General features: G+C 39.8%; 1 protein-coding gene across 1 annotated transcript in view; it reads right to left on the bottom strand.

The window, feature by feature from the left end:
• The window catches only part of mfsd4aa (major facilitator superfamily domain containing 4Aa), a 32474-nt gene extending 11871 nt beyond the window's left edge, over positions 1 to 20603 (bottom strand). Inside the window, exons 1-5 of the mRNA XM_036560084.1 lie at positions 20263 to 20603; positions 14714 to 14912; positions 12594 to 12833; positions 4459 to 4630; positions 717 to 832 (exon numbers count right to left, since the gene is read on the bottom strand). Coding sequence (XP_036415977.1) covers positions 717 to 832; positions 4459 to 4630; positions 12594 to 12833; positions 14714 to 14912; positions 20263 to 20534 — 999 coding nt within the window. The 5' untranslated portion in view covers positions 20535 to 20603. The remainder of the gene's footprint in view (positions 1 to 716; positions 833 to 4458; positions 4631 to 12593; positions 12834 to 14713; positions 14913 to 20262) is intronic.
• Positions 20604 to 25393: the final 4790 nt, after the last annotated feature.

Here is a 25393-nt window from a genome sequence, read left to right as displayed (position 1 = left end):
TCACAGTGGACGGATGGACAGAAGCACCTTTGAAAGATGAAAGCTTTAAATACTGTTTATCTGGTAGTGTTTTGGTGGTCTACAAGTTCTTCTATGGTTGGTAGGTGTCGCATTAGAAATAGACCCTGATAAACGAGTAACTCGTCCCGTCCTTTGACCGGAAATTTATCCCTTGTGTGGTGTTGATGTGTTTGTTACTCAGTGGTCTGGTGGACCCACCACATTATTGTTTTTTTTTTTTAAATCAATACAGTCATAATAATTTATGTAAAAATACCAGATGCTTAAAATATCACAAGTGTCCAGCGTAGGGTTCTCCTTTAGCAGCTGTAGCCAGTCAGCAGCCTGTCCATGTTGTCCACCCTCATACACAGACACACACACACTAACAGCAGGCCGTGTAGGAGGAGAACAGAGTGAAGGACACAGCACCTCCACACTTTTACTCCCCGCAGGTTCACCCAACACCACATGTGTAATATAATGTGTGGGGGGTGAACAGAGTGAAGACACTGAAAATGGGTTATTTTATATGTTCTTCACAGAAAATGAGCAAAGAACAAGAATCTGAGGCTGAAATAATAATAAATCACACCATTTTTCTTTTGGTAAACAGTGAAAATGGGTCCCACACACCTGAACACCACACCGAGGTTAAATAACTGAGGGTGGTCTCTGACCTTTGCACAGTACTGTGGAACGTTGGTACGTCTTACCACTATGCCATCTGAAAAGAAAAGCACCATCCCTCCAAAAATATGGAGCCCAAAGAAGGACAAGGGAAGTTCATTCAGCCTGCTGAGTTGACAGCAGTTCATCATGTTTGTGTGGCCTGTGAAGGAAACAGAAAGACACCCTGTCAACCTTACATATCGTAGAACTGCTTTATTTGAGACAGTGGCTGGTCAAAGCACAGCACAACCTACAAAGAACCAATCAATCAATGCGTTTACAGGCGCACGAGTAATCAGAAAATGGGGAAACTCCAGGTCTACATGAGTCAGACGGTAATCAGATTTCTGCTTTGCAACCAGCCAATAAACTCACAGAAGAAGACGTGACGTAAACGTAACGTAAAACTCGTACGTAAAAAAAAGGTTGCACCACTTTACCTGAAAATATGAATATACATCATCTAGAACATGAAGAATATTTCATTTCGTTAAGCATTTATTTATCGATATACCAGGGCTGGGCGATTAATCGGATTTTATTTTCATTCACGATTTTGGCTTGACGATTATGGAAACAGGTCAATCGAGATAAAGCGATTATTGTTCCGTTACACAATGATAGTCTCGTTTTGTCTTGTGTTATAAATCCACTGTGCAGCTCTCCTTTACAGTGTTGCACTTTGGCCCCGCCTAAAAGCTGAAAATTGTCCAATTTATTTTGGTCTAATTTATTTTTATTTATTTTTATATTTGTTTAGTATTTTTCAGTGTGGCAGTGCACTACAACTTAGCTGATCTTATTTATTTTTATATTATTTATTTAAATGTATTTTTCAGCTGGATTATACTTAAAGTTCAAGGAAATCCACTGTTTAAAGCTTTTTTTCCTTTAAAAGTTCAATAAATGCAAAATGTTTTTTAAAGTCAGTGAGTAACCGTGTTAAATAATCATGAGCTCAATATTGACCAAAATAATTGTGATTATTATATATTTCCTATAATCTAGCTGCCCTACTATATACTTCCTTCGATAACTCAAGAAAGGAAACCTCTCCTGCTCTGTTTCTACGGATAACAACAGGCATTCTCACCACATCAATAACAGTCTGGTACAGCTTTACGGACAATCAGTCCTGAAACACACTCCAACGCACCGCTGACAAACCATCCAAAATCATTGGTGCCCCAGCAAACTGAATCACTCCATCACAAACGGACAGTCAGAAGAGCAAACAGAATCATCTGAGCCCACACGTCCAGCACATTACATTTTTCAGCTGTTGCTCTCTGGACAAAGGTCCATAGATCACTGACAACCAAAACAACCCGTGTCAAAAACAGCTTTTTTGCCCCACTGAGATACAATCGCTGGATTCCACCTCATAATTTCATTTATACTTCGTTCTGCTTCTCCCTGTTGCCAACTCTGATTACTGCCTTTGCAGTAGGTTCTACCTTTAAACTCTCACATTTATTGTACAACCCCAATTCCAAAAGTTGGGACACTGTGTAAAATGTAAATAAATGTAAATAAAAACAGAATGCAATGATTTGCAAATCTCATAGACCCATATCGTTGTTGTCGGAAGAAAACCTTGTATCTCCGAAATGGTGACTTCACAGGAGAAGGAAAAAACATACTTTACTTTTAATGGAAGTCAATGGAACCAGACTGTTTCCCAAGTCATTTTGGGCCGTTTCTTTTAGTCCATTCATTGTGAAATTTACATACAACGTAAAGAACAACAGGCATTTTCAAATTATGTCAAAAGCCGGAAAACATCAAAAATGGAGATACGAGGTTTTCTTCCGACAACAGCGATATTTTATTCACAACAGAACATAGAACACATATCAGATGTTGAAAGTGAGACATTTTACCATTTCATGAAAAATATGAACTCATTTAGAACTTGATGGCAGAAACGCATCTCAAAAAAGTTGGACAGGGCAACAAAAGGCTGGATAAATAAGTGGTACTAATAAAAAACAGCTGGATGAGCAATTTGCAGCTAACTCACATGACTGAGTATAAAAAGAGCATTTTAGCATGCAAATGTGTTCAAGGTTCTATATAAAGTGATTGTCTTTACTGAAGAACCATCTTTTTTTATGAACCTTGAAGGACTATCTTTTTTAAGAGTGTACGCTATAATAAAAAAAAAAATTGCAGCTCTTGCGATTTGAAAATGGCGGCGTCTTAAATTGCGATTTCGATATAAAAACGATTAACCTTTCAGCCCCAGTTCTGACTTGTTCTAATGAACTGCAAGTAACTACAAACAGCTGTTCACTCTGACTTTGGTTCATTTAGACGTATGTAGTCTGTATTGCATTTGTACTTCAAACAAACCAAGACAGACCTGCTCAGGGGTTCACGGTTCTCACTTGCTCTAATGGACTAACAGAGCAATCGCACCGCGGTTTGTTTTAATTGAACGAGTCTAAATGCCTAAATTGTGCGATTGGTGCGATTTACTTAACACTGACATTCAAACCCTGGTGCACACCAAATAAGAGGAGTAAGAGCTCCTTGTGTGGTTCCTTTGAAGTGTGACCACAACACGGTCTCTTCTCCACATACCTTCTTTAGTTCCTGCGGCAGACGAATTTCTGAACCTGTTTTGACGTGCATGTGTTTCATTACCTCTTCATGAGATCAGCTCTGTATCAGTAATTATAGAACACATCGTTTTGGTTTTAAAATGAGGCTGAGGCACACGAAGTATTATAAAACGCTATATACACACAGCTACACATTAAATCATATACTGATGCTGTCAGCATTTTATGAATTCAGTGTTTTCACTCCAGACTTGGAGCCCCTGCACTGTATAGTTTAGTGTTTCTCTGCTGTTCATCTCGTTCAGCTCAAGAAGGGATTAATTAGCTGATAATATCAGGTATTTTAACCAGGAAACCACAGTTATGCAGTGCAGGGGTTTCAGGACTGGAGCTGAACTCTGAACTAACTGCACTAGAAAACTTACAGAATCACGTCTGTGGAAACATGACGTCGTTTTCCGACCCACGACATTCAGTCTGATATTTAACGTTTATGTTTCTCCATTTAAACCTCATTTAAATCTCCAGAAACAGAGAGTAAAGTTATACCGGCTGTCTGCAGCTCCGTTAGGGGGACGACTGTTCATCTCTCGGCTGTTAACATCAGCTAAAGTTATCTAAAGGCTAGAATTGATCACATCTGTGTTAATTAGCTGATGTCGTTACCCTCCTATGATGACAGAGTTTATCTCCTCTTTATGCAACACCATGGGATCCTTTACCCACCCTGACGTGAAGAGCCGGTGGGCTTCTGTGCTTTAAATGCTTTGAGAGACTCCAGAACAGGGAGAGGGGCTGAGTATGAGATCAATATAAATGTCAGGAAAACACAAATTTGGTAGCTTTTCGCCAGTTTAAGTGGGACCAGGAGTTCAGGGGGAAACTGTATAAGGATCTCAGCCTGTTTTATCGACTTTGTTGAGGAATGTTTTTCTCTTTCAGAGTAAGGAGAGTAATTTTAGTCATCTTTCACCTCTAGTTACGTTCATGCGGAGCAGCAAAGCCAGAAATTCGGTCCCAAATATGGCGGCCACAACAGGAAAATCACGTGACTGAAACCCTGGGATAGACTACCTCTTGATTTCAGCCACAAACTAAACTTGGGCAATAGTGTGTTAATGATCAAGAATGAAGAACAAAGAATCTTGGAAAATTCTTCATTCTTTATCGTTGAACGCCCTACTGCCCAAGCTGTGTTAGTGGACTTTGTGGATCTTGCCTGTGGATTCAGGATGCTCCTGTGAGGTCACGTCCACCTGCTCTGAGCCTCTCTGCATCTTGATTGTGCGCATGTGCATGTCCCCATCCAGGAGACGTGGGCTGCGTTCAGAGCAGCATGTCAGCACTCGCTCCCGATACATCAGAACCAACACAGCGATGGGCACAGGCAGCTGGAGAGAGAAAGAAGTGTTCACAGTTACGCACTTTCAAGTCATGTCAAACTTTATTGTCATTCCTTCTCATCGGCCACGTATTGAGTGAGGAATGAAATATAGTTATTCTGGAACCCTTAATTAAACAACTGTCAGAACAACTAAGGTGACAACAGTACATAAATATAATAAATACATCACACTATTCAGCAAACTATACAATAAACTAAATACACTGATCAGGCATAACATTACGACCACCTCCTTGTTTCATTTTATCAGCTCCACTTACTATATAGGTGCACTTTGTAGTTCTACAGTTACAGACTGTAGTCCATCTGTTTCTCTGCATACTTTGTTAGCCCCCTTTTACCCTGTTCTTCAGTGGTCAGGACCCCCATGGACCCTCACAGAGCAGGTACTATTTGGGTGGTGGATCATTCTCAGCACTGCAGTAACACTCACGTGGGTGGTGGTGTGTTAGTGTGTGTTGCGCTGGTCTGAGTGGATCAGACACAGCAGTGCTGCTGGAGTTTTTAAACACCTCAGTGTTACTGCTGGACTGAGAATAGTCCACCAACCAAAAATATCCAGCCAACAGCGTCCTGTGGGCAGCGTCCTGTGACCACTGATGAAGGACTAGAGGATGACCAACACAAACTGTGCAGCAGCAGATGAGCTATCGTCTCTGACTTTACATCTACAAGGTGGACTGACAAGGTAGGAGTGTCTAATAGAGTGGACAGTGAGTGGACACAGTGTTTCAAAACTCCACCAGCACTGGTGTGTCTGATCCACTCGTACCAGCACAACACGCACTAACACACCACCACCACGTCAGTGTTACTGCAGTGCTGAGAATGATCCACCGCCCAAGTAGTACCTGCTCTGTGAGGGTCCATGGGGGTCCTGACCACTGAAGAACAGGGTAAAAGGGGGCTAACAAAGTATGCAGAGAAACAGATGGACTACAGTCTGTAACTGTAGAACTACAAAGTGCTCCTATATAGTAAGTGGAGCTGATAAAATGGACAATGAGTGTAGAAACAAGGAGGTGGTCATAATGTTATGCCTGATGTGTGTAAATGTTCAGTACAGGACAACAGACAGTCGATACAGTTTGACAGTTCAGTCCTTTCCTCCTTCCTTTTCTTAGCTCAAAGCCAAACACCTGGAATAACTGAGAGGTTTGAGTCCTGATATCACAGAAGTATTAAACACAAACGTGCTTTGGCTTTACAAAAAAAGGGCTTTTGTCGGATGTTCTTTCAGTTTGCCAAGCTAACAATGAGTGTGTTTACATGCACTTAATAATCCGATAACTTCAGAAAAATCAGATTTTGTCAGTAATCCGATCAACGCGTTTACATGCACTTGAGTAATCAGATAATAGGGAAACTCCAGGTCTATATGAGTCAGACAGTAATCATATTTCTGTTTTGCTACCAGCCAATAAACTCACAGAAGAAGACGTGACGTAATGTAAAACTTCATACCATGGCTTTTTTTTTAAAAAAATCATTGCGTCACTTTACCTGAAAATATGTACGTACATCATCTAAAAGATGAAGAATACTTAAATCCTTTTTTTGAGTTTGGTTTCAGTGTCGCTCCAAAAGTGTTTTGCTGCTTCCGCTGTCTGTTTCACACAATTCCTATCCGACTGATCGAGGTGGGTAATCCTGTAAATAATCCATTAAATAGAAGAATAATATCCGTGTAAATGCCTGTATCCGATTACATTCCCTATCGGAAAGTTTAAGTCCGTTCTGATCATGTTCGTCGCGTCATAGTGAAAGTTTATACCGTTCAACATGGCGGAGCAGAAACTGGTCTGCAGAGGAGACGAAGTTTATGCTCTGATCTTTAAAAGACGGCGGTGGGACGGACGTCCAGCTTATGTGTCTCAGAACACGACGTCTTCCTCTCGGCCTTCTTTAATAAGGACATGTGAAGGACGTTTTCCTGAGTCTGACATCATTTTAAAGTAATTAAAAACACAAGCGCTGCTCACTGCAGCTCGTCTCACTCTGACTGGACTCACGAGATGCTTGTTGTCATGGTAACGTCTACACTAAGTAGTTCTCTACACATGCGTGTAATTTTGGATCGGATTACTTGTAGTGAGCATGTAAAGTGAGACTTTCCATCAGATTGTTTAATAGAGTGAGAATAAACACCTCAGTCTTAATCTGTAACTGGAATGTGTTCAATCGGATTGGAGAAAATTTTTGCATGTAAACACAGACACTGATTCTTCATCAGGGGAATTTCTGCGAGAGCAATACTCAGTGGGTTGTTTTCCATAGAGTGATGTGCTGAAAAGCATTCCTACTCTATTCTATTAAAATAAAACAAGGAAAAACTGGTAAAACCATACTTGATTTTAACTATGCTTATACGTCTGCAAGATGCTGACCCTGTGCATCCAGCATTTGTTTGAAATGTAGGCTGTGCATGTCCTCAGAAGTGACTGAAACCATGAAACGCAGTGTCAACATAAAGGGGGGTGGCAGTTTGAGACTGAACAAACCACGACAGCAACCACTTCTGCCATCTGTTTCTTCTATTTTCATACAATAAACAATAAAACAGCCTCAGCAGTCGTCACGCTCACTGTGAAATCAGAAGAGGTGTTCAAGGAAGACTCTCGTGCCACCAAGTAATATTTCAGTCCTGACCTGCCGAAATGGATACAGCTTTTAATCCTGGGTTATTTTACAGAAACGTCCACTTTTTTATCTATTCATAGGAGTCAGTGGAGTTACTGATCGTCATTGGTGTTGCATATAAAAAAAGGTTACGACTACTGCCCTTAACACCACGTCAATGTTTTGCCAAAGACTGGTTCCGTACCAGACTGTCATGGAGTCACTCAGAATTAGAGCTGGGCGATATGGCCAAAAAAAATGTTATCGCGATAAACAAATTTTATTTCCGCCGATATCGATACATATCATGATAAATGTCAAATCATTATTTCTTTCAAGTTTAAAGGCCGATTTTTGCTCCTGAGTGGTTAATTGTCGTTTTAAACTATCCATTATGGTCCTTTAACATGACAGACACTCGCCAAACAGTGGAACATTTCACAGATCGGTCATGGGACAGTGGGAGAAAGTGTCTGGTCAGCTGCTTTTACCAGCTGGAAAAGCACGGCCGCAATGTTTGTAATAGTCATAATTGAAGAAAAAACGAGTGCTAAACTGTTTAGTTTCTCAACAATGTCAGTTTAATAAGAACAGCAAACATCAGCTGGCTCGGGTAGGTCAGTGATGGATCACACCGTCTTACTGCCATCACTCCTACCACATCCATGTCAGAGCGTATCACAGTATTCAGACACCAGCTAGCGACGACTGGATTCCTCTATTCTGTCTCAGTAGTTTGAGAGTTTGACGGGTGAACCGCAACATATCTGACGCTCACTGTGTAAAAGCATTAACTGCAGCGCGAATCTCTTACACCAGACAAACTGAGTCCTCCTTTTAGGTTTGTTTAAACTGAAATCAGTGCTTTTTTGTCTTGTTTGATCTACAGTAACATCAGTTTGCCGTGCTGCGTGAGTGACAGAGCGCTGCTTCAAGTTAGCCAGCTGCTAAAAACAGCTAGCCTGGGAAGATAGCGTTCTCCCACTCTCCAGTCCCTCACAAAGTATCGCATCCCCGGTTTACTTTTGTTTAATTCAGGACTGTAACTCACATGAACCCACTTCTTTCTTTCACTTTTTTTGTTTGGGAATGCACTAATACTAAAATATGACTGAGCGCTGTAACAGCGCTGTAGTTGTGAGGAGCAGACGTGATGTAACGCTGCTAAAGCTTACATTTTACATTTACATTTATGGCATTTGGCAGACGCTCTTATCCAGAGCGACTTACAATTTGATCATTTTTACACAGGTGGGCGAAGGTGGTGTTAGGAGTCTTGCCCAAGGACTCTTATTGGTATAGTGTAGGGTGTTTACCAAGGTGGGGTTTGAACCCCAGTCTACAGTGTAGAAGGCAGAGGTGTTACCCACTACACTATACCAACAAAAGCTGGTTAGGATGTAAGGAAAGAGGTGAGGTAAGTTACACCACTTATGTCATCACTCACACTTGGTCACAGGAGAACAGATCGCCGATCGCTCCACTCAAACAAGGAATGTATAACTCCACGTTTCAGACGCTGTTAAAGTTTATTTGAAATCATGTCGAAAAACTCAGAAGTGCGCCCTCTCATGGCGACAAAAGAGTAATGTCGCTTTGCTTGCAGTAGGAAATGCCACCAGGGCTGTCGCTAGAATGTGGAAGTGTGAGAATGGTGTATTATATCGAACATTTATCGAACAGTTCTTATATTTCTATCAAGAAAGGTGACATCATGATAATTATCGTTAGCATTTTATCGCCCAGCCCTACTCAGAATGGCAGCAATCATCTCAGTGACGAGTCCCGCTTGTCTTGGTGGCGACGACCGTGAGTGGAGGCACCACGGTCAGTGCCAAGATGAACGGATAGTTGTCACGCGTCCTGAAGGCCTGGTGTTACGGTGTGGGGTGCAATTTCGTACAATGCCAGATCAGCTTTGGTCTTCATTACAGGCATTTTAACAGCCCAATGTTATGTTAATGAAGTCCGGCAACCAGTAACCCTACCTTCTCTGAACACACACTCCGGTGCGCTACTCCAAAAGGACAATGCTCATCCGCATACTGCTGCTGTCTCAAGAGCTGCCTTGAAGACACAGACACTATACCATGGCCAGACCAATCGCAGACTGAAAATATATGGGATGCTACTGGAGGCGCTATCAACGCTCCACCCATGCCGCAAAATCTGCAGGAACTGCGTGAGAATATTCGAGCTGCATGGGATGGATTATCACAGGACACCACTAGGAACCTCTTCAACTCCATGCAGAGACATCTGGCATGTTGCACTAGCAAACATGGTGGCCTGACGCCAAACTGAGAGACACTACTTCTGTATGAGAATCTCAATAAACGTTGCCCATATTACCCTTTATCTTCCTTCTAAATAGCACTGGAAACCCAATCTTACTTCTGGGTGCAACTATTTTTTTGACGATAAGTGTATATGGGTCTCATGTGTACAGCAGATGAAGATGAAGACTAGGACCGAGGTAGTAGCTCAGTCAGAAAGTGCTATTACCACAGTGCCTACGGTATCCATTCCCAGTCCCGGCCCCCTTCGTACTGCATGATTTAGTTGTTTGCTTTGCTCCAGGACAGCCGATTCAGCTCACTGCTTAACGAGCAAGGCTTCGTGAGTTGAATAGTGGGTGCAACAATAAGGGAAGGAGGGCCACAGGACTCAGGGTGAATACTGTTCTACAGGCACCTGCACACGGCTGTGTTACCTCCTTCAGCCCACTTTTCAGAAGACTTGCTTAGCATTTTGATTAAAGTCAATCTTAACCGACACCATTTAGTTTGAGGGCATACTGGTGAATGAGTGACAGAACGGGGGAAAAACATCCGAAGCAGCGTGACCAGTTTTCCCTTTTCAAACCAAAAGCCTTAAAAAAGCCCCAAGACCTACACAGTAGTGCAGAGACTGGGAACACATCAAAACAAGGCAGAAATGATTTCATTCTATATTAACACAGGACATGTATTGTTAAAACAGTTCACAGGGCCGGTACTGGACATGATTAAGCCTAGGCTTGGACTAAATTGAAGTGCCCATGGTGATTCACCAATAGAAACTCTGTTTAATCAAGGATAAGCCTTAATCTGGGCCTGGGAAAGTGGCTCATAGTGCAAAGAGTCTAAGGTTTCTAGATCAACAGATTTCAAAGTAAATATTTCAGAGACAAGGCCTTAAGACATCTCTTAAGTCAGAGTGCATCCTTTTGGCCAGATTAAGATGAATCACCAGCTGACTTTAGGGACGTACTCTGACGTAGGACTGGTTCTAACTAGTTCTCAGAAGGTAGCATTAAGCCTAAAACCCTACTCTTTAGGACAAAATCCCAACCTGGAGGAAGACAATGGAGTCATTCTGTTAGATCTTCGCCAACCAGCTCTACACTGGGCTGAAAATGAGTGCATTCTCAGTGAGTATTCTTATTCTGAAGGGCTTACAGCACCAGCTGATTAGATTTCACTAATAACCTACTTCAGGCACAGACAACTCCACCGCAAAAGCGTATTCATGAGGAGTATGCAAAAGGACAGAGAAGTAAGGCTGTTGTCAGGGATACAACCATTACGCTGTTGTAATATTCAAATACCCGTCACAAAGGAGCTAGCTTAGGACCGGTGGACTGGAAGCTGGGTGATATGATAACTGCTCTTTCAGACAGCTCACTCAACACAGAGTTACTCTGTCCCACACCATAGGAATTCACATTCACCCTAATTTCAAAGTGATTTACAGTACTGTGCAAATGTCAGAGACCATGTATTTAATTTCTGGCTATTAAATACGAGTAATGGGTCATTCTACGGAAACGTCCACTTTTCTATCTCTCCATAGGAGTCACTGGTGTTACCGATCGTCATTGGTGTTACACATAATAAAGGTAACACGAGAGACATTTTTAATGAAAAATGCATTTTACAAAATGGCTGCTACAGAACATCAAACCACATGTTGTCAATCATGGAATATCCACTAAAATATGGAATTTAATCCATTTGTATTCTATTTTTTCACAGTTACCTCAGAATAAAGTCGGTCACACCAGTGACTTCAGCTAAAAGCTTCATATGAAATCATGAGCTAAATGAGAAAATCTCTGATAACTGAAAGACACAGTGGACTCACCATGTGCTTTTCTTCATAGATCCTCAGAAAACAGGTAAAAGGAAGTCAAGTGATGTCATCAGTGTGACTTATTTCAAAATAAGTGACACGACTCCTGGGGACCACAACTTATATATTTTATAATATTTATTTGGGATTTGTTTTCTTTATGTCATTTATATATATATATATATATATATATATATATATATATATATATATATATATATATATATATATATATATATATATAGTCATGTATAGATTGTTGCAGTTTAAAAAGCAGAAAAACGTTTTTTTTTTACCTCTAAATATGGCCTCAGCCTTTACACATGATTGTGAGGACGAGCTCTTCTGTGGTGCTTGGAATTCTATATGGTTGATTAAAAAACCATTATTGCTAAATTGAAGCTCAAGAAGGTCTAACTGTTAAAATAACATTGTTTTATTTTAAAATATAAATGAACTGTAACCTTAACGTTTTTTAAGTGTAATATAGCTGTGAACGCTAGGGACACAAAAATAGATGTTTCCATAGAATGACTCTGATTAATTTGTCAGCATCAGGAAAAAAAAGATGAAAGCATTTATTTAACCAAACATTACACGAAACTATAAATCATTTTTTCAGTATTTAGTGCGTCCTCCCTTTGCCTTTATTACAGCTTCCGTTCTTTTCTGGAGACTCACTTTCAGTTTCTCAAAGAAATCTGCCAGGATATTTTCCACACCTCCAAAGTTCAGTCTTAGAAGTTGGTTACATTTTCTGCTTCTTACAATCCAAGTAATCCTAAACACATTCAGTGATGCTGAGGTCTTTGCTCTGCTGGACTGACCACCCCAATGTCTTTGTTTGATGTGCAAATCTTCTTCTTTTCATCAGCTACACATCCCTTAAAACCCATAGCATGTAGATGTCTTTTCACAGTAGAAGATATGAAGCAGGAGAGGAGCTTGATTTTCTCTTTTCTCTCAAAGATGAAACCTTTAAGCACTGTTTATCAGAAGGGGCCAGTTTTGGTGTCCACCAGGTCAGTTAGGAGTCATTTTCCAGTTTTGGAATTTTCTCATTTGTCAATTATTTTTTATGAAAGTGGATTATCTTGTTTCTAATCTCCTGAGAAAATGAATAACTTGTACTTAATGGCTGTTTAACTGGACTCTGACTTTTGCACAGTACAACACACGACTGAGTAACACTATAGTGTCAAAGAAAATGGCCTTACATTGATGAGCGCCATGATCCAGAAGGCATAGGAGACGTTGGTGACCACTTCACCCTCAGTGTGGAACTGGAAGTGGGACACATTGTACACGTGTCTGCCGGCTAGTTTGTTCCTCATGTGTCTCATCATTGATGTGGCATTGCTGGTGCTGTTTCCTAACACACAGTCGGTGTCAGAAAGAAAAGGGTCGGCGATGAGGGGACTCAACAACGCTCCGAGACCTACAAAGAAGTGGAGAGCCTAGAAAAAGGAAATTGGGCAGAAATTAATTTAATTTAATATTAACACAGGACATCTCGTTAAATTAGCTCACAGCTAATTTAGGATCAACAGATCATCTAATTTAGGATCAACAGATCATCTAAGTTAGGATCAACAGATCATCAACAGATTTCAAAATGAACAACATTTTAAAGACAAGTTAAGCCAGGACCTGGGCTACGTTCACATTACCAGGCTGAAGTGGCACAAATCCGATTTTTTTGTCCTAACGTGACTCAGACTTGATGTTTTCAGGGCTGTGTGGACACGCAAATCTGATCTCTCTGACACGATGGTTCGCACTCGTTTAGGTAAGTGATTCAAATCTGCATGAACACATCCTACTCAGTAACGTCACGTGAACGAATCACATGCATCATCAGCAAACAGACTAATGAGCAGCCTGTAAACGGTGGAAAAGCAGCTCATCTCACCTTTTTCTCCTTCGTCTCGCTCTAATAATGAAGCTGAGAGCTGATCAGAGTTAATTATCTTCTCGGCGAAGCTCGTTCTGCTCGTTAGTTTCTTGATGATGCTGCATTTAATAAATAGCTTGTGAAAACTGAGGCTATATTTGCTCAGCAAACACGCAAATGAATGTGCGCTGGGTCCCTCAGCAGTGCTGCTCTTTGAGCTACGTAATGAAGAAGACTAACTGAAGGCAAGATGAGTGAACTATTCGTCAGCAATAACCGTTTATAATGCTAATTATTTTTTTTTATTGTTCGATACATGCACGTGTTGCAGGTCAGCTGTCTGACTAGCTTTCTAAACCTTAGACTCACGTAGTGAAAGCAGCCTAAATTAATAACTTCAATAATAACTGCCCTGTCTATATGAAATTTTGGTCAAATTAATGTTGTAGATTAAAAAAAAAATTAGCGATGCATTTAATTTACTTGATTTATATAAATCACTTCGTCATGAATGACAAAAACGACTAAAATACATAACATCAAAACAGTTTTGTCTTTCAGTTTACTTTCACTTATAACTGTACTGATGTATCATTTTATTCATGTAGATACGATTGATAGATTTAAAGTAAAGAGAAAAACCAACACTTATGTCATTTTAATACAGTAAAGCTATTTTTCATTTTTTTTTATTTTAACAGCATCCAAACCCAATGAAAGGTTCCCATTCTAAACGTTCTAGCTACACCCCTGGATGATAATTAAAAGGAAAAAGAAATTACCACTAATACCTGTTATGGTATAAGTCAAGAATCAAAGTACAGGTTAGAGCTCCTTTCTTTTTGTCATTACTGAATATACTAAACGAGACAACAACTTGACAGCAGGCCTTTATAGTAAATTATACTGGACAGCCCTTTAGCAACTCAGGTAAGGCTAATCTATTTTATATCAAAATTGCAATTGAAAAGAGTGTAATTTTCCAATCGCAAGAGCTGCAATTTTAATTCGACTTTTTTATTAACAATGTTTTCCTAATTGGGGGAGATTAACCTAATATCAGAGCTTGTAAACTGCCTGCAAATAAGTTCAACCCATCAGAAGCAACCACAGCAACTGTATGCTGTGACATCACAACCACAACTAACTGGCAGTTTGGCAGTTTAGTGTTTAAGTCTCAAGCCAGAGGAAGTGGATGTTCTGGTCCTCTTGGCCAAAATAACAGGCCTGAACTTCAATTTACAGAAATTAGTCGTAAATTAAACCGCAGTCGCAATATCAAATCAGAAAAATCGCAATTAGATATTTTTCCCCAAATCGTTCAGCCCCAAACTCTACAGCTACTCCCCAAGTGGCAAATGTGGAAATGACTCGTCACCTACATCTCCCCTGAATTTACACCAGTGATCAGACCTTATTAGAAAGAGAAACTGGCATCCCCACCTGGAGAAAGACAGTGGAGTCTTTCTGGTAAATCTTCACCAACTGCAGGTTGGAAATGGTATCGATGACGCCCATGGCAAGCCCAGTTATTGCCATGGCGATGGCAAGCATTGGCAAATTCCTGCAAATGGGGATGAAGGCGAACACCACGGAGATGATGAAGGTGGATGCAGCAAGAGATGACAAAGAGCATGCAAACCTGGAGAGGAGAGAAGGACAGACAATTCAGAGACCAGTCAGTAGAGTATCAACAACAACCAAACTGAATGTTTAAGAGGAGAAGAAAAAAACAGATGCAGTTTAGTTGCAACCAGGAAATTCGTTTCAGTTTGGACAGCAGTGACTTTGTTGTCACCTTGGCCTTTTACATTACTGTTTGCCTTATGAGTGTTGGCTTATCAAGTGTTGAGACTGGAACAAAACTGGAGGCTACCATCACTGCTGTGACCTTCTTGCCAACTTTCCATGATGACTGGTTATTCAAGTATTTTGGCCTTAAAATGAACAGATAAGCACACAGAAAACTGCTTTTACTGGAGAATCCCACCGTGGTTGAGATGTAAACCAAGTCATTCAAAGTGGTTTGATGTAGAGTGAATTTACTTTGATTACTCTAATTTCTTTGCAGTGGTGGTGACAGGAACCTGGGGCCACACTGTCAATGCTACTATATAGCCATATCTAACAATGATTATGGTAAAATGGTGCAAAATTTAAAAAAAAAGTTTTCCTTGGAGACTATTTTGCCCGTTTTAGGCCAAAAATATGTTCTCAGAACTATTGTAAAACAATGTCTTGGGCATTACAGAGCATATTCATAACTATTTTCCATAATAAACTTCTGTGAGGGAGCTTTTAGAGGTATTAAACTCCTCAGATGTCTGGTTCCTATCACCACCACTGTAAACAATTCTAACTCCAAGTTCCTCTAAAACAGACCATTTTATATCAAACCACTCTAAATGACATTGTTTACATCTTAACCATTTAACTATGCAGACACTGTGAGAAATTGGTGGAATTTCTCTTTAGGTACACCGAAAAAAGACACACAGCTCAAGGAAAGTAAACACTTGCCATTTTTTTTCCAATTCTGATGTAATCTAAACTACTAATTTCCCAAAGCAACTTGAAAAACAATGCAAACACAATCCTTTATCTACAGTGCGTCGACTTAAAAGTACTGCAAACAGACTTTGTTCTCGTGACTTTCCAAATTAAACCGGCTAGAGGATATTTGGGGGTCAGAGAGTGGCCAACTGAGCGCAAACAAGACGAGAGTACTGAATACATTAGGAACCCTAGGAGCTAATACGGCTATCTTTATGCTCCCCTGCTGTTTAATGCTGACCATTTAGACAAGCTAGCGGAAAGTTCCTTTGCCCTAGGCCGTAGCTTAACCTTCAGAGCTAACGAACAACCTTTTAATATGGTTTTACAATTTTCAAACATACTCAATAGTCTTAAATCCACTTCTTGCACTTATGATTTAACCGAAGGGGCCTCACTAACAGATCTGCTTCAGAGGACAGTCTGACCGGACCGCTATCTCAGCTCTGCTCTTCATTTCCATCTACTGCACTCTACTTACTGTCACTTTGCATGGCAGACATTTACATTTCAGTTCACCTTATATGCTCAGGACACTGTACACAATGTTGTCTGTTGCTAAGGACTCAGCGCCCAGTTTACATCCTTGAATAATACTTATACAAACAGTCACTGTTGCTAAGGACTGAACGTTCACTTTTCTCCGCTGTATTGTCCATTGTTCTGGTATTAGTGAAGACGAAGTGAAGTTTCTTTACTTTATTGCATTGTCTACTGTATCATGTACCAGCTTTTATACTCCTGCCTTATCCCCCTGTTCTGTGTTAAAGGGGAATTACAATGATTTTTACAAAATTTCAGCATAATTCAAACGTTAAGATGTAAACAAAGTCAGTGGTTTGATGCGAAATGCTCCAGTCAGAGAAAATGACCATGTCAGCATTGTCCAAAATGGTAACACTAGGAACCAGACTTCCAAAGTATTTAGTATCTCTGAAGCTGCCTCACAACAAGCTGTTACTTGAAATGGTCAATTTTAAATTATTAAACTGTGTTTATGATAGTTTTAAGATTAGTTTTTGGTCTAAAATGTATTTTTTCAATCATGGCAGACAAGTACATGTGGGTCCATGAACCCCACTCCTGTGTCAGCTAAACCGTCCGACAGGTTATTTGCTGTCATTTGCTGTCACATGGGGGTTTTGCTTTGCCTTTCTGGCTACAACACGAGCAGTTCTACTTGAGACTTAAATCCAGATCTTGCCTTGACTTTCACAGTTCCCCTTAACCGCTCTACGGCAGATGTTCCATTTGCGTCACAGCACCGCTGTCCCCACCCTTACTGCTGCATCATGAAACAGCGCTCCTGTCAAGTTCTTTAAAGAGGGAGACATAAACTTTTATTTTTTTTATTTATTTATTTTTCATTTACTAGAGCTGGAGATGCTTCACCGCCGGCTACTGATAAGATTGTATTTATTTTTTTGTTTTACATTTGTATCGTTAGCCATTCGCCTCAGTTTAAACCCAATACCTATATTTAAAAGTGTCTCCTCAGCCGCCGTTCGCTCCTCTGCTGACGTTGCCATGTTCTCGAATCTCTGCTGGCACAGAGTGAACCTCTGGATATCTTGGCTGGCAAAGGATCTACCTGTTGGATCCTTTGTTGCCATGGAAAAGAAGGACACATTTCTCAGTCACACATTAAGGAGCCTTTGAAATGGGACAGCCTAGTCGTGCCGCTGTGACGCAATCAGCCTTCAAATGCAGCCTCTGAAGGACGCAGCCCCTGAATTGGGACACTATAGCTACAGCCTTTGTAGGTATCTGTAAGCTTCGTTTTCAGATCGTCAGGCAGCTCTTTAAGGGGGCCCATGGTTGTTAAGTGTTATTAAGCTCTTTAAAACTGGATCTTTAAAAGTGAAAGGGTGTCCAAACTTTTGCAGACATGTAGATTCAGAGGTCAATTTGGATGGTAAATAATTTTTTGTGTTGCAGATATTGTGACACCTGGTTCCTCTGACCAGAAATAAAGAAATAAAGAGCTGGTTTCTCTACAATGGACTACGTCGCAACGATTGAGTTACGCAGGCGTTTTGAAAAATCACTGGAATTCACCTTTAAATGTAACACTGTGGAACCATACTGGACATCTACCAGTCCCACTGCCTCAGGAAGACCAAAAAGATCCGGTCAGACAGCGTCACCCAGCACACAGCCTGTTCACCATCCTGCCATCAGGCAGGAGACTTCGTAGCATACAGGCTAGGACAACCCGGTTAATGAACAGTTTCTACCCACAGGCTGTCAGGCTTCTGAACAAGCTGTGAAGCTGTGGGTCCTTCACCAACTACCAGCTCACTCAGTCACTTTGTCAGCATTATTATTATTATATTATATCATCTCTGCTATGGACAATAACACTTTAACACTAAGCCACTTTAAAGAACAATAACACTGAGTCACTTAGTCACTTTAAAATGTATATTGCCTGTATATTTGTGTACATTTCTCTATATTTTGTTATTTTGAGTATATTTAATATATTTCAGTTTGTTTTTCTTGTATTTTTATTTTTACTTATTTACTTTCTGTAGAGTGATTGTCTGAGTCTCACCACAAGCATTTCAATGCATAAATGTCCTGACATGTTGTGCAAATGACAAATAAAACTTGAAACTTGAAACTTGAAAAACTCACTGAACACATGGCTGCAGTGAAAGGAAGGACGAAGTGTGACTTGACTTGACTTGAAAGCGCTGCTGGCTGCTCTGTTCAAAACCTGTGCAAGCCCAAACAGAGCATCACTTCAAAAGGCCCTGAACCTGGAAAACGGAAACAGCTTTGTCCACCTGTATCATGAAGGACCCTGACTGCCTTTCACAGAACGTGAGAGAACAAATGAAGTGGAGGTTGAACAAACCTGCTTTGCTAATCAGATCGTCTAGCTCTCTCGGGGGAGAGAAAGTAAACAGTGAGTTACTGATAGGAGAGGGCGTGCCGTCCGAGCCTGAGTCCTTACTCGACAGCACTTACAGAGACAGAGGGACATTAATGAACACATGACTGCTGAGAGACGAACAACAAAAAAACAGGACACAAACAGAGGTCACTGCTAGGGTAGGGCTTATATCGCTGAGAAGCAATGCAAACTGACCACTCACACAGACCGCAGGAAGGCCTTGACTCGGTCATGCGTTCACCACCCGTTTTATTCCCACCTATCAGATTAGGATTAACAAAAACTGACTTTAAGGAAAAGCTCTGTCAGTTTCACCCAGCTGGGCTTCATAAGAATCACAAAGGAGCATTTATCCACTTCCTACTTGGCGTCTGTCACAGTGTCTCGCAAATCTGATTAAGGATATTTAACCTACAATCTAAAGAAGCTCCCTCTTCAGTTTCTGAACTGCTCTATTGGTTTCAGCAGTTTTGTCCAGAATAATCTTATAAATCATAATAGGCCGAGCTCTCGACACAAAATTTCTACATACGTTTTAATTCAAACACAGCCATTCAGAGCAGATTACCATTCAAGAGAAACTTTCCATCCTGGATTTCTTTCTTTCGAGTGGTGGTGACAGAAACCAGGGGTCATGATGTCCACAATGCGAATATAATCATTTTATTTACCATCAAAAATGGAGTAGACCTCCACATATTATCTGAGGTTTTATTTGTAAAGCTTATAATCTTGAAAAAATGTATTTAATTTGGGGACTAGTTTGCATTAAAACACCCTGCATGCACTTATTTCCCTGCTCTGAATGTATAAAATGTGTTCAGATGAAATGAGGGGTGGGCAATACGATGATAATTTAGTGTTATTGTGACATACAGGCACAATATGCTTTTCTGAGCATGTCGTGTATATAGTCAGTACTTAAAGAGCACTGACTAACTACGTTTCATTACACGGTGAGGCTTGTTTAACCTGATTTAGCACAGTTTGTAAAACACTGTAAAATACTGCAGATATTAGGTTTGATTTTGTCTGTTCCAGCTTTTTATTCGTATCTCAGAAAATCAGTACTGTGGATTGTGAAGATGCCTTTCAGTATCGTGCCATACTGCCCACAAAACTACTGGCAAACAAAGTCTGAGACCTCAAGTAGTGTATTTGGTACTACTTCATGCAGGTGAGGGAGCTATTTAGAGGCATTAAACTCTCCGGACGTCTGGTTCCTATCGCCCCCACTGTGAACAACTTTGATTCAGTAATTTCTCCAGAATAGACCATTTCGTTTCAGACCCGCTCCGAATGACTTTGTGTACATAATAATGGTTTAATTATGCCAAAATGTTGAAAAATCACCAGACTTCACCTTTGAGTTTAGTGTAACCTCATATAACACCCCTAACTAGGCTTAGGTGTCAGTTTATTGACGTACAGGCCCCTCTAATGTCCAACCAAAGCAAAATGGCATCTCATTTAATTCAGCAGCCACTGTCCTTGTGGCCACTTAGCCTTACAAAGTGAGATAAGTGAGTCCACTTACGACTTGCTAAAGAATCCACCAACAGTGCTGCCCACGAAGAGACAGAACTGCTGGGCGAAGAAGACCAGGGTGATGCCCTGCAGGGTGGCCTGGGTCTGGCAGCGCAGGTCCAGCACGGTGGGGCCCAGCAGGGCCAGGCACAGGCCAAAGCTGAAGAAACCGCTCCAGTAGGTTAGCGTGTGCTGCCAGTGGCTCCTGAACAGAGCCCACATGCGCTCGTCCACAACCTTCAGGATGAGGTTGCAGTTGCGGTCGAGCACCCTGCCGTTCATGGTGACTCGGGCCTGGACTTCACTCACGGACAGCGGAGAACACGGACAGACGCTCCTGCATGGCTTTAGGAAGCGGCGCGTGTGAGGCGTGGCGCTGTGAGCTCGAGCGCCTCAACACCAGCTCGGTCCACCCACCGCATCCCCCCTCTGAGGGCTTCCACATCGCTCTCTGAGGAAACAGTTACACACTATTAACCTGCTCACTACCGGGAAAACACGCTGTGAACAGACACGGACTTTATTTTTACTGCTGATAAACGAGAAAAGGTTCAGCTGGGACGTCTAATTTAGCATTATGCTGGCTAGCAGTCGATGCAGTGCCTCACTTTTCGCTCCAAAATGAAAACTTTCACGCACTTTTAGAATATTTTTGAACATTTCTGAAAAAATTAAATCGTTAAGATGTAGACAAAGTCATTCAGAGTGGAGAAACTTACCAAGACAAAGTTCCTCACAATGGTCGTGATGGGAACCAGACGTCTGAAGTGTCCCTTCATAAGCTCCCCTTATAGATAGATAGATAGATAGATTGACATTGTTGTGTCCCTAGCGTTTACAGATATATTTCACTTAAAAAAACATGTCAGGGTTACAATTTATTAATATTTTAAAATAAAACAATAGGTCATTTTAACAGTTCCACCTTCTTGAGCCTCAATTTAGCAATATTGGTTTTTAAATCAATCTGTCTTAGAAGTTGGTTACATTCACATTCTAGTAACTTTATCCCAAACACATTCAATGATCTTCAAAAATATCTCCTGAAAAATGAATGACTTGTACTAACTTGTATTTAAGAACAAGTTATGTCCTAAGATTTAAACAGAATATGCCATAATGTAGTTTGTTTATATGGGGAAAGACGTCAGATGAAAAATACCTGCTCTATATCTGCCACATTTACCTGAGTCATTCTACAGAAACGTCCATTTTTGTGTCCTTAGCGTTTACAGATATATTACACTTGAAAAACCTGCCAGGGTTACAATTTCTTTATATTTCAAAATAAAACAATTATTATAAAAAATTATAAAATAAGTTATTTTAACAGTTGCACCTTCTTGAGCCTCAATTTAGCAATATTGGTTTTTAAATCAATTATATAGAAATCCAAGCACCACAGAAGAGCTCGTCCTCACAGTCGTGTGTGAAGGCTGAGGCCATATTTTGAATTAAAACGTTTTTCTACAATTTTAACTACAATAATCTATACATGACTATGAAATATATGAATTAAATGACACAAAGAAAACAAAAGCCAAATAAATATTCTAAAATATATAATGAAAGCTGTGGTCCCCAGGAGTCGTGTCACTGGTGTTACCGCATAACAAAAAATCTTGAATTTTGAAATAAAAGTCACACTGATGACATCACTTGACTTCCTTTTACCTGTTTTCTGAGGATCTATGAAGAAAAGCACATGGTGAGTCCACTGTGTCTTTCAGTTATCAGAGATTTTCTCATTTAGCTCATGATTTCATATGAAGTTTTAGCTGAAGTCACTGGTGTGACCGACTTTATTCTGAGGTAATCATGAAAAAATAGAATACAGATGGATTAAATTACATATTTTAGTGGATATTCCGTGATTGACGACATGTGGTTTGATGCTCTGCAGCAGTTATTTTGTTAAATGTATTTTTCATTAAAAATGTCTCTGGTGTTACCTTTATTATGTGTAACACCAATGAGGATCAGTGACACCAGTGACTCCTATGGAGAGACATTTCTGTAGGATGATCCAGATAGATACATAGATACACAAACAAACATGATATAAAATATATATTAATATATAAATATATAATATTTATATTCACCACACTGGTTAACTGTCTGCTCCCATGCACTACACTTAAAATTTGCCCTGTGCTACAAAATATTGTGGTGGGTCCAGCAGGAATGTAGAACTCTCATTCAAAGAAAAAGTTCCAGGTGAAATAACTGTGTTTCATTATGTTGGCTTAATTTCTTTGAATTAACCAAACACAGACATTTAAATGAAGAAAATAACACTGTTTATTTACAATATATACAATATATACAAAACACAATATATATTTTACATCTATAATAATAAATCGTTATATATTCACTTCAACATTATTTATTTATAAAGTGCTTTACAGAAATCCGGGTCCATTCTTCATAAAATTTACACACAATATAAAGGACAACAGGTATTTTCAAATTATGTCAAAAACTGAAAAACGACAAAAATGGAGATACGAGGTTTTGTTCCGACAGCAGTGATAAGTTTGTTTAATGTAAACTATTTATGTTCAGCTCAGTTTCGTCTTACTGTCTTTCAAAACAATTTTATCAATAATAAGTTTCTTTATTACTTTGTCATTTTTTATGTCTAGTATGTTTATTCTAAAGCATAAATCAAAAAGCAAATTAATAAAAATTCTTTCAGTTTTCAGCCAGAAATTTAAACTTTTAATTTTAACTGTATCATTACCAAAGTATTAAGATATACAGTTCCAGGGACGAATCCATTAAGATCCCCTGCAGAGTAAGAAAGGAAAGGAAGGGGGAGATGGAGAGGAGAGACAGGCTACAACAATAAAAATAAACTTTTAAATCTCCTAAGCAGTTGTGAAAAAGCTACTGACAAACAAAATAACAATTAACCAATGTATAATCTTACCTTATCTTACCTTAATAAGCAGAAATAAACACATTAAGCACACAATATGGCATATGTCCAACATTATACTATTAAATGCGATTATAAATATATACACTATTAAGTGCAATATACACTGAGATGCTAGTCTATTAGGTACACCTTCACTCACTGGCCATTTAATACCCTACAGGTCCACTTGGTGCACAAGTTATCAGCACAACACAAAATGACCACCGCTAATTTGTTATTATTTGGGTGGTGGCAAATTAGGGTGGTGCAGACTTGTCGGTGTGACTTACTTTGAACTATAAAAATCACTACATTTCAGTGAACATAATGGTTCGGAAATGGAGATCACAGACGCTTTAGTCATTAAAAATTGGCTGCTCAATTTATAAAGCACTTAATAGGACAGTTAAAATGGCAAATGGTACATTGGACTTACTCTGTACAATATATACAACTATATATGAGGCTGTCGCCTCATCCTGACAGAGAAAATCAGGCTGGTATCAAAAGAGGAAACCAAAATAGCCAGACACCACCGAGGCTGATTCACATAGTTTCACTGTAAGTAAAACTGATTTGCTGACTCACTTCACTCAAAACAGTAAGAAAATAGTTCTACTCAGACACTGGAATATATGTCCAGACATGACCTGTATGAGCCTTTTCAGTCTGGCTTTCGGCACTTTATTTCCAAAAACAGACACAAATCAAATAGTGTTTCTCAGGGTGTCCCACAGGGATCTGTTTTGGGCCCTTTGTTATTTACTATCTTTACTACTTTTCTGAGGCTGAACTGTGAGAAGACTGAACTTAGTGATGATGTTGTAGTCATTTCTCATCCAGTTCATAATCTAGGCATTACTTTTGACCACACTTTGTTTCTGAAATTCCATATCTCTTCAGATTTATAACTGCACTACCCTTTCTTCTTTCAAATCTAAGCTCTTCATACAGTGTTATCCTACTCAAAGCCAAAGTCTGTTGCGCACCTTTTTCTCTTACCCATTTATTTAGTTTTGCACTTTGTCTTTTCATGTTTTATATCGTACAGAGAACTTGGTTATGAGAAAGGTGTTCTATTATCATTATTACTGATATTCACTTGAGATATTAATGCTGTTGGTGTACACCTTACCTGGAGCACGAATAGATATTGCTCAGCCCTTGGTCTACTCTCCGCACTGACGGGAGAAAACGAGCATATCATTGAGATCAAGTGCTCAAGGAACCCTCCAGGAGGCTGGAACAATGGGAGAGAAAAGTTAATGAGTAAATAAATAAATAAGTAAATAATTTGCAGTTCTTGTGGCTCCATAATAAAAAAATAAGTAAATTCTGAATAAGAGTCTGTATCTAGAATCAAGTTCTGCACCTTACATTCTAATAATATGACTCTATCTATATGGAGAGCAGATCTAGCTTCTAGTACACAGCATAAAGTCACACTTGGTTATAAGGCGGAGTCTCTTACTGGGAATATGGGAGGTCTCGATCCTTGCATCACTCCCATCAGCACCAGCTCATAAACAACGTCTATGAGGTTGAAGTGATGAATCTATGAGGATAACAAACATTAGTGTCCAATCGTTATGGTAAAAAAGCTGACCAGGTGGTGAACAAAGACCAAAAGAATGTGAACCTACCCCGATCTGCGCCAGCTCTGAGCAGATGGCTTCCCGGTGCGAAGCATCCTGAGCGTAAGCCACCAAGTGGTCGGAAGCCTGACGGAAGGCTGGAAGATCCTGCAGAAGACAGAGGTATGTTTGTTGTAGAGCCACGACAATTAATCAATTAATCGATTAGTTGTCGACTATTAAATTATTCAGCAACTATTTTGATAATTGATTAATTGGTTTGAGTAATCTTTAAAGAAAAGTAAGTAAAAATTCTGATTCCTGCTTCTTAAATTTGAATGTTTTCTGGTTTCTTTACTCCTCTGTGACATCAACCTGAATATATTTGGTATATTATTGACATGAAAATCATATATAAATATAATATTATTGATAAAAAAAAACATTTGAGGACATCATCTTGGGCTTTGGAAAACACTGATCGACAGTTTTCACCATTTTCTGACATTTTATAGAACAAACAACTAATTGATTAATTGAAAAAATAATCAACAGATTAATCAACGATGAAAATGATCGTTAGTTGCAGCCCTAGTTTGTTGCTTATTCACAAGATCGTTGCGATTACACAGTTCTGA

This window comes from Colossoma macropomum, unplaced genomic scaffold, assembly GCF_904425465.1.
Source record: "Colossoma macropomum unplaced genomic scaffold, Colossoma_macropomum, whole genome shotgun sequence".
Lineage (NCBI taxonomy): Eukaryota > Metazoa > Chordata > Actinopteri > Characiformes > Serrasalmidae > Colossoma > Colossoma macropomum.
The sequence above is the reverse complement of the archived record's forward strand: the minus strand, read 5'-3'. Positions and strand labels throughout refer to the sequence as shown.